At 49.9% G+C, this 9,825-nt stretch overlaps 1 protein-coding gene across 1 annotated transcript in view; it reads left to right on the top strand.

The window, feature by feature from the left end:
• The window catches only part of ALX4 (ALX homeobox 4), a 50,134-nt gene that overhangs the window by 18,496 nt on the left and 21,813 nt on the right, over window positions 1-9,825 (top strand). Inside the window, 1 exon segment of the mRNA XM_009999501.1 lies at window positions 9,426-9,736. Within this exon segment, the coding sequence (XP_009997803.1) occupies window positions 9,426-9,736 (311 nt within the window).

Here is a 9,825-nt window from a genome sequence, read left to right as displayed (position 1 = left end):
AGCAGGAAGACCCCATGGGACTGCAGCACTGTCCTCATCTCCTGACCCCACAGCAGGGAGATTTTTTGCACAAATATCTGACCTGAGCAATGGAGCAAAAGAGGGATGTGTAGAGGCTGGGGGAAACAACCTGTCCCTGTCAGGTTTGCTGTTAGCAGTTTTGTCTTTGCTCCTGGTTGGCAAGTTCCCAGTTTGGTTGTGCTGCTTCTTGCTTCAGTTTGTTTCACCCAGCCCCAGTGACTGTGAATTGATGGTTTTGGTAGCCAGAAACCTATTTTTTTTCTGGAATACTTCTAAAAGCCTAGCAATTTTAGGAACATTAGCAATTCCCAGACCTGACTGGCCTTGAGTTTTGCAATGTGCAGTCAGAATGGAAATAAGTTTGAGCTGTGCTTCCAAGAACAGGCATGTTTGGGGAAAGCTGGATATTTTTATTCCATCATCTGGACCTTTCTTTGCTAATCAGCTTTATAAAATTGAAAAACAACAGAACTATTTTTCTAAAGAACTTGGCCCAAACTTTGGCCCAATGTTTAAACTCAACCTTTTCTGTGGCTCAGTGAGGTTCAGCCAACTTTGGGTGTTTTCTGGTTTTGCTTCAGCTTTCCCATCACTACTGCTTTCCACTTTCCAAGTGAAAATGGTAGCACCCAGATCCCCCTGAGACACGCTGTATTTGGGTACCAATGAGGCTGCTACAGCATCTCATCCAGACTCTGAGTCCCCAGCTCTTCACGGGGGCACCTGGGGGCCCAAATTGGGAAGCAGGAGAAGCAGCACAGGAGCAGTGCTGGGTGCATTTGTTGGGGCTTGTCTCACTGACTGTCTGAAGTCAATAATGCTTCACTTGAAGCATAAGGGTAGTGCAGGGACACACGTGCTGCTGAGCTTTGCTGGCTAAGGGCTGCAGGCTGGCTGCTTCAGCTAGGCAGAGCCTGCTCAGATGCCTCTCGGGACGGTGCCTGCAAGTCTTTTGAAGTTTGTCTGTCACTAATTTGAAACAGGACTCCGTAATGCAGAGGCAGCTGAGCTCTTGCTCAGCTTATGACAAAATGGCTCTGATCACCCTGCTCCTGTCCCTCCGCTCTGCCCGTTATTTCAGTTTGCAGCTCCAGTCCTGATACCAGCAGCACAGAACAGGCAAGTGGAAGTCACCTCTGGGAGGCAGCTGAACTTCAGCAATGCATTGCTGCCTCTGCTGTGAAGAGGTTCCTTTTGCAAAACAGACAGACAGAAGAATGCAGAGTGAGACAGGCTGGTGGACGGACGGACCGACAGGCTGCACAAATGCTGTCCTGGCAGGCACAGACACATAGGATGGGGTGAATCACCCTCCATGCTGGCAGCAGGGAACTCAGCTGTGCCATAGCCAGACAGTAGAGCAAGGCTCAGCCCCCTTCAGGCAGTTTTGCCTCACCAACCCTCCCCACCAGCAGGAAGGAGGGTCCCCTGCTCTCCTCTGTGTTACTGGCTGCTGTGTACCTGTTGTCACATGCAATAGCTGGTGCTGCTCTGCTTGGAGGCATGGAAGGCAACACACCTTGAGATCGTGGGTGGCTGCACGGGTGCCTTGTGCCTCTCTCTCAACCTGATGGAGGGGATGCCCTGCCCACCCAGCACCCAGCCCTGGATAGGAATTGCAGGGGAATTGTCTGGGGTGTGTTGTGGGGAAGAGGGAGGTGCTGACTGGTTGCAGGGGAAAGCTCTGGAGAACATGACAATTTGCAGTGAAGAGCTCCCTTTTGTCTTGCAGTGTTCAGGCAAGGGGGTCTTTCAGATCTTTACAGTGACCAAAGCACATGGATGAGGTTAAGATGAATACATACATCTGCATCTCATAAGGGGGCTTACGCTCTAGCCCTAAGCACTGCACCACCCTTACCTATGACTCCCACCTGAACAGTGTTTCCACTGGCACTGCCTGCCATCAGCCCCAGAGTTCCCCAGCACTTACCTTTACCTACTAGAGGTACAGGGACTGACTTTACAGGGCCTCAGAGCAGGGGTGGAGTTGAGTCCTGGCTACCTTAAACCCTATCCTCATGTAACACTGCTGGACAGCATTTCCAAACAAGAGAGGAAATCCTTGTTATAGCTGGATTTTCTCAAGGAAACACAATCTTTAGAGAGCTGAATGATCCTAAACTAAGGCAGACAGGCAGATGGGGCAGATGTTGCCCCAGATGCTGCCAGCCAGTTAGTGCCACTCAGCTCAGACAGAAGTGCAACAAAAGCCCCATGATGGGTCAGTACATGAGGGCATGCAAAACCCTAAGCTGCCTGTAGTGGTTGTCTGTGGAGAATGGAAGTTTTCAGCAACCAACTGCCTATTCTGCCTTTCATTTACTCAAGGGTCATCATGGAATCATAAAACCCAGAAAGGTTTGGGCTGGAAGGGACCTCAAAGATCATCTAGTCCAACCCCTCTGCAATGGGCAGGGACACCTCTCACTAGACCAGGTTGCTCAAAGCCTCATCCAACCTGGCCTTGGACACTTCCAGGGAGGGGGCACACACTATCTCCCTGGGCAAGGGTCCGTGGACCCTTTTGAACTTAACTCCCAATAAATCACTATTGGCCTGTTTATATGAGTCTGTGACCAAGATGATCCCATTCAATATTTTGTCCTGTGTTACTGATAGAGATTTTTTTAAAAAATTATTTATGAGCTCTCATAATTTGTCTTGCTCAGCATTGAGCCTGGTCTTCAGAGCATTTAGGTGTTCACATCTGGCTCTGAGGGACTTGAGAAAAGCCAAGACCCTCAGCTGACCACAGCCATGGCAAGACAATGCTGTTTGCTTTGGAAGGAGCAGGCTGTTTATCCAAAAGGTATCAAATTCAGGGCTAAAGGAGAACTGGAAGCCCTTTTAAGCCCAGATCTGATCCTTGCATACCTCAGCCATCTTCCTTGGCAGACAAGCACTGGTAATATATCAGTTCAGAGGTAATAGGTGGCTATGAGAATGCAGTAGCTTGACTGTCACACTTTCAAGCAGGACGTTGCACGTAGCCTGGCACACTGAAAACCTGTAGCAGACTGACCTATGCCTGTGTGGCATCTTCTGCCACTGAGCTGCACAGAGCTGTCACCTCCCTCCACTGTTACTTGGAAAGCCATCTTGTGGCTGATCCTGGCAGAGCACATCTCCAAGGCACTGGAGACCTTCAGGTGCTAAGAGAGACACAGATGGCTAAGAAATTCATGGGTTCCTCAGGGAGAGCCACGATCCCTTGCCTCAGAACCATTCGGGTAAACATTGATCTCCTGTCACATTTAGTGGTGAAGAAGCCCTTACAGCAGTTTCTTTTGCTCCCCATGGAGGCAAAGGCAGTACATTTTCTTGCTGTTTCTCTTTTCCTGTATCACATTATGGGAGCTGCAATTACAGCAGGTTACTAGGAGCAGTGTTGAGCCTTTAGAATTTGCTAGTTGGCTATTTCCTACTGTCAAAAGAACGTGCCACATGAAAAAGGACTTGGGGCATCAACTGTGCCTTTTTGCTCTAGTCACGGCTTCTATGTGGAATTTTCAGAACTGATTTGTTTATATAAAAGCCAGGTTTGTTGGTGTCCTTTAAATTTAAATAACATGAAAGAGGAGCAAGGAGTGCATGTTGCATTTATGCAGATGGTGCTGAGCTCTACCCAAGTAGCCACGGGGTGTGTGAATTCAGCTAATCAGGCAATAAAGCAACACGTGCCCTTGAAAACAGATGTTTGTACGGAGGAAAAAAAGCTAGTGCAGAAAAAAAACCCAAGAGGAACAGCAACTTTCACAAACATATAGCACACATGTGGAAACACACACACATGTTCCCCAGGCTTCTGTGACCTTAGCTTCTCAGCAGTACTGGAGTTAAATGTTTATCAAGCTGTCTGTCCAAGTGATTTACTCAAGGGGAACATAACCAGCCAGGCACAAGAGAGTCTAAGTGCAGCCAGACCTGAGGTGGTTTTGACTCTCAAAGAAGCATCTCTGAGGCACAGAGTGAAGACAGAGCCATAAACACATTATACACTGGCTGCAAGACCACCAAAAGCCTGTGGACCCACCAGTGCTGTGTGACACCTTTGCCATTGTCCCCAGACTGCCCTTCAGGAACAGAAGATTTTGCTGATTTTTCTTCTCCTGGCCTTGGTGTTGCTCCTGCTGTGTGCTCTGCTCAGAAAAATAAGGCTCTTCTTGAAGAGAGGGGTCCTACGTGTGGTCAGGAGAAGCACAGTAGAAAGAAACACTCCTCTCACCCTTTCATCCTTCTATGAATAGGCTTTTCTGTAGGAATTTGCCCTGTCTGTAACTAGCAATGATTGAGTACCTGATCATTGCTAATAAAATCAGTGATGCCAGATTCAGTCACAAAATTCTGGGTCATTTCTCCATCTTCAAACTCTTCTCTACATCTGCAGACTGCAAGAGAGTTCACTCCCTGAGCAGAAATAAACTTAAAGATTTGGGCTTTTGTATGACTAAAATCCAGCCCTTCTGTTTTATCCTACATAACCCAAAATGTGGGTATTTTTTAAATGATAGCCCCGTGCTGACCTCTAGGCTGCAATGACAGGCAGGAGGCAGAAGGCTGCAACAGACAACTCAGGAACAAGTATAATGGCTTCAGCATGTGTTAAGACATGACCATAAGGAGCAGATAAGGTTACTGCTGCTGGCCAAGTCCTGGAGGTGTGCTGGTTGGGCTACAGTGCAAATCTTCCTTGGTAAGAAGTGCAGAATACACTGCCCAAACTCCATCTAGGCAAAATTTTAGCACTGGTATTTAAGCAAGAATTGAGAGAACGACATTACAAGTCAGAACTGGATACTAAGAGCTTCTTAAGCATCTGCACTAGAGGTTTTGGTGTTGGTTTTGTTTTGTTTTGTTTGTTTTTTTAAAAAAACATAATTTTTCTGAAAAGTAAGAGTCAGACCACAGCTGTGCTGGCAGGGAAGTGCACCATGAAACGGGCAGTGTACGAAACCATGGGGATCTGGGGACTGGCAGGGGAGAAAATTCCTCTGCCCACACCTGGGTGGGAAGGCAGAAGGCCCCTATGCCACTTTATGTGGGAGCAGAGAGGCCATCTGGCACAGCCACTTGCCACTGGTGGGCAGCATCTGAGTGTGAGCTGCTGTTATGTGTTCCAGGCATCCCAGGCTGCCCCCAGAGTGGGGCTGGGGTAGCATGGGGCTCCTCATTGAGACCACAGTGGCTCAAATGAGACACTGCCAGAGAGGTGCACTAGCAACACCAAGGCTGCTTTGCCTGGAGCCTGGGGAACCAGCCCTGTGCTGCCTGAGCCCCTGGGTTTTGATGGCTGTGTAGTCATCTTCCAACCCCTGTGGCTGTGGGGCCACAATCACAGGACCTATGTGAAGGAGTCTTAACTCAAAGGAATCTAACAGTGAAGACTCATGGCTTGTCATGTATGTATGTGCTGTCATTCCAAGCTGACCCCAAAGCTGTGTATTTGAAACATCCCACACTTCCTTGCCATGTGGATACACCAGGCTGAGGTTGCACTAAATTAAATTTCATAGTTAAGCTTGTACATAGAGGTTTTACTTCATCACCCTCCCAGAATAGCACACTTCAGGGGGAAAAAAAAATAAAAAAATGCAAGTTGTGAATCCGGAAGTTGTGATTCCACATGTTGTGATGGTGTGTTTAAAATGCCTGTTCCCTCTAGCAAGGGTGTTAGCAGAGTGGTGTGCTGCCTGGACATCTCAGGGGCTCACTGCATGGCCATGCATGCAGCATGGTCTGTGTTTCCTACACCACATTCCAACTCCGTGGGGTTCCCAGTAAAATCACAGTGAGATTGGAAAGGTATTTCCGTTCCAGGAGAGCTAGGATGCAGACAGCTCTCCTGCCTGAAAAGGAGCAGCATGAAGATGGGGGCCCATGTGTCCAGCTGTCCTGAGCTGTCCCTGCTCATTGGCAACTGATACAGGGTGACTCAGGGAAGGTCTTGGAAGTGCTGATGGTCTAGCTGGCAGCCAAGGGAGAGCAGGGTATCAGTGTGGGAAGCTAGAAAACAGCCTCATTCTACTGCTATGAGGGCAAGGATGGAGTAATAAACAGTGAAGGAGGCACCAAGCAGTCCTGTCAGGCTTGTAAGGGTGCAGTGATACTCACATTACCTCCTTGTCGTGGAGAGCTTCACAATATGTAACTCAAGGTCTATCTAGGTTTGATTAGAAACAGACACCCTAAACTTTGCACTGAAACTTTGAGGCCAGCTCCAGTTACAGGAAGTCTGGGCATATCCATATGCAGATGCATGCAATTCGTTTCACTTCAGCAGTTAGCATGACTGTTTTGTGGTCAGAGAGCCTGTTCCTAGGAAATGAGAGTCACTCCTCTGGATGCTCAGCTGAGGGTGGATGCACATCATTCCCTTCCTACGTGCCATGCATGTCCATGCTCCCTGCCTCCTGCCCTTCATCCCACTCTCTCTACCCCTCTCACAGAGACAGCTCATCCCTACCAGTGCCTGCAGGGGCTGGAGATAAAGGAACCCGTCTGTGCTGCAGCACAGGAAGGTGAGAGCAGCGTGGCAAGGAGGGCTCTGGGCTGGTGGCAGGTAGGCTTGGGGCACCTGCCATGTGTGCAGTGAGGATATTCCTTCTGGATGATGGTTTGTGACAGAGGCAACTACCACTGCTGAAAGCCCTGGGCCCATCTCCTGGCCACAGTTTGAGCTGTGCAGGCAATGAAATTACATCAGACCCAGAGCTTTCCTGCATGCATATGTGTTTGTATAGACCCTTCCCCAGCCAGCTGAGCCTCCCCCACAATAAGAAATGACAGAGGAGCTCCCAAGGAAAGGCCTCAGGTCTTGCACCTGCTGCTGCTGCTGGAGTTGCAGGGAGACCTGGGAGTAAGAGAAGCAGCCAGCACAAAGTCAGGAGAAAATGTACTGAGCTTCCTGTGATAATATAAAAAGGAAGAAAGGAGGAAGAATTTCCTGGAATACTTCCATTTATTTATTTCTCCATCTCTACTGACTCTCATGAGTGATAATCAATTGCCGCAAACTTTCTGGAATGGCTTTATTATCATTACTTTTCGAAATTATAAATATCATGGCCATAGCACACAATTTACCCAGGCTGTGGGGCAGGCCACTGCTCAAGCACATTTCAGATGGGCCTGTCCACCTGCATCCCCAAGGAGTGGCCGAGCAGCTCAGCCCTTGGACAGTGTGGGTGCAGAGTCAGGCAGGGTGGCAGCCTTGGCACCCAGGGAGTGCACACCTTGGCAAAATGTTCCAAAGGATCAAAGCAAAGAGAGCTGAGATTATCAACATTAGGATTTGCTGAGCTTTGTGTGGAGCTCCACCAAAACCTGCAGGAACATTATCAGAGAAAGGAAGAAATCTGAAAATGCAGTTGGGTGGTAGTGGCAGGTAGTTCCTGTGTCTCTGGTGCCTTCCCTCAGTCCTGCCCTTGATTCCTCTCTACTAACTGGGCAATTTTTTTCTCAAATCCTTTTGTAGCTCATCCTTCCAAGCTTAAACCTGGGCCTTCCTTGCCCTTGTGCCCAAGGGTGACAGCTACATTTTATCCTCCTGTTCTCATCCAGCTAAATGCAGTGTTTCAGCTGTGAGAGTGAGAAAAGGCTGAGGATATGTATATCTTCTCACAACCCTGTTCACAGGCTTTTGGCTGTGAAGTCGTGACAGGGCTTTTCACAAAGGGCTAAACTGTAAATATACAGTGAATTAAGTAGCAGAATGTTGTAACGAGGGACTAATGCTGGAAAAAGTGGGGATTTTCAAACACATGAGCTAAGATGCCTGAGCTGGCATTAATGACCACGGATATGACACTACGGAAGGAAATCTCCTGGTGGGGACATAACTAGATGGTGGAGCTCTTTCCCAGAAAGACTGATCCAGGACTGAGAACATTTAAAAATAGGCTAATGTGAAATTTAAAAAAAGGGATCAGCCAGATGGCATGATCTTGACTTGGTAAGGACAGCTCAGATTGGATATGTCACTGCACCCTTTCCTTTCTGGACCTTCAGGAGCTGAGTGTAGCAGCTCAAGGTTAAAACCTGCAGTAGGGCTACCATGCTTTGTGTCCAAAGATCCCAGCTAGAAGTGTGGACACGTGTGACCCTTGGCTGCGTGGCACATGCTGGGTGGGCCAGTTGCTCACACAAATCCCTCTGACAGTCCACTGCACAGAGCAGTGGCAGCAGGCAAGGAACAGCCATGACCACTTCTCATCAGAGGCTCCACATGCCACTGGATCCCCACCAGGATCCTGCTGGTGTGGCAGTGGTCTTGCTAATTATAGGGACAGCACTGTTGCTGGGAGACAGGAGGTGGGCAGGACACCCCATCACAGCACCCTTTGCCTGTACCTGAGGGCAAGTATACCTGGTTTCACTTGTAGCTGCTTATCCTCAGAGAGGAATCAGCTCACTGCAGTGGTTGAAACATTCACCTCCTGCTTCACCATCCTGCTGGAGACGTCATGGGCCATTAATTATTAATTGCTCAGGGCAGTCAGGCAGGAGCAGCCTCCCAGGCTGCTGTCAGACTCCTCTTATTTCTCTCTGCCTTGTGCACAGGCTGGGGCTTCCATAGATGTCTTACATCAGCCTTCTCCTTGGCACTAAGCACTGCTCATAGCTTCTTCGCTGAAAGCAGTGCAAGGCCTTGCAAAAGGCTGTGGGGGTGTCAGTCAGGAGCTCCCCTGCTGACACACCACTGTTGTCTGGAGACACACGAGCAGAAAACAGGTCCCACTGAGCACCACATATGGCTGCTGTGTGTGCCCCTGGTTTTCTACTCCAATATTCAGCAGGGGAGCACAGATGTGCTGGTGACTGTGGACCATCCTCTGAAGCCTGGGTTTCTGTCCCTCTATCCTTGGAGACCTCTCTTGTGGCAAGGACCAAGGAATTTATGCTCTGTGGGGTTCAGTCCCACTGTGTGTGGTGGAAGGGTGAAGGAGGGTCACACTGGGGTGCATGCATGTGAGCGTGCTGGGTTTGTGGACAGGGAGGAGCTGGCAGAGCTTGCCCCAACCTCCCCTTCCCCAGCTGTGCTGGCATCTGTGGGCTGTGATCAGCTCCTGTGGCATAACAGCTGCCACCTTCCTTGAATACAGCCAGGCCAGACACCTGTGCCACCCCCGAGCTGAGCTCGAGCAGCCCCTAAGGCCAAGGCCAGCAGCTTTCCTGTGCCCACCCAGGGCAGCTCCCTGCTTTGCCTCCCTCCTCTGCCCCTGCCCAGGGTGGTGTCAGTTTCTCCACCTGCATCTGGGGATTGCCACCCGACTGCCACGGCTAGAGCGGTGAACCAATTAACGGGTGGAAAGATTTACATCTGTTTCCTTCTCTTTCTCTCCTCCTCCCCATCCTGCTCAAACCTGCCCTCTTCTCCCCTTCCCACCCTCCCACCCAAACAGGTAAGGAGAGCAATTTGGGAGAGGCTGACTTGCAGCCGAGCTCCGACCCTTCGGGAATGGACAGCAGCTACCTCAGCGTGAAGGAGCCTGGGGTGAAAGTTCCCCAGGACAGGGCCAGCACAGACCTCCCCAGCCCCATGGACAAGGCTGACTCAGAGAGCAACAAGGGCAAAAAGCGGAGGAACCGCACCACCTTCACTAGTTACCAGCTGGAGGAGCTGGAGAAGGTCTTCCAGAAGACCCACTACCCAGACGTCTATGCCAGGGAGCAGCTCGCCATGAGGACAGACCTCACTGAGGCTCGTGTACAGGTAATGGGGGATGCCCTGGGGCTGGGCAAGGGGTGGCCAAGCTGCAAACAAGCCCCTGCTCTCTGGGGCATGAAAATGAGCCCTGCCAA

The sequence above is a fragment of the Chaetura pelagica genome, unplaced genomic scaffold, assembly GCF_000747805.2.
Source record: "Chaetura pelagica isolate M959 unplaced genomic scaffold, ChaPel_1.0 scaffold55, whole genome shotgun sequence".
In the NCBI taxonomy this organism is placed as follows: domain Eukaryota; kingdom Metazoa; phylum Chordata; class Aves; order Apodiformes; family Apodidae; genus Chaetura; species Chaetura pelagica.
This window is presented reverse-complemented; position numbering and strand designations above follow the sequence as displayed.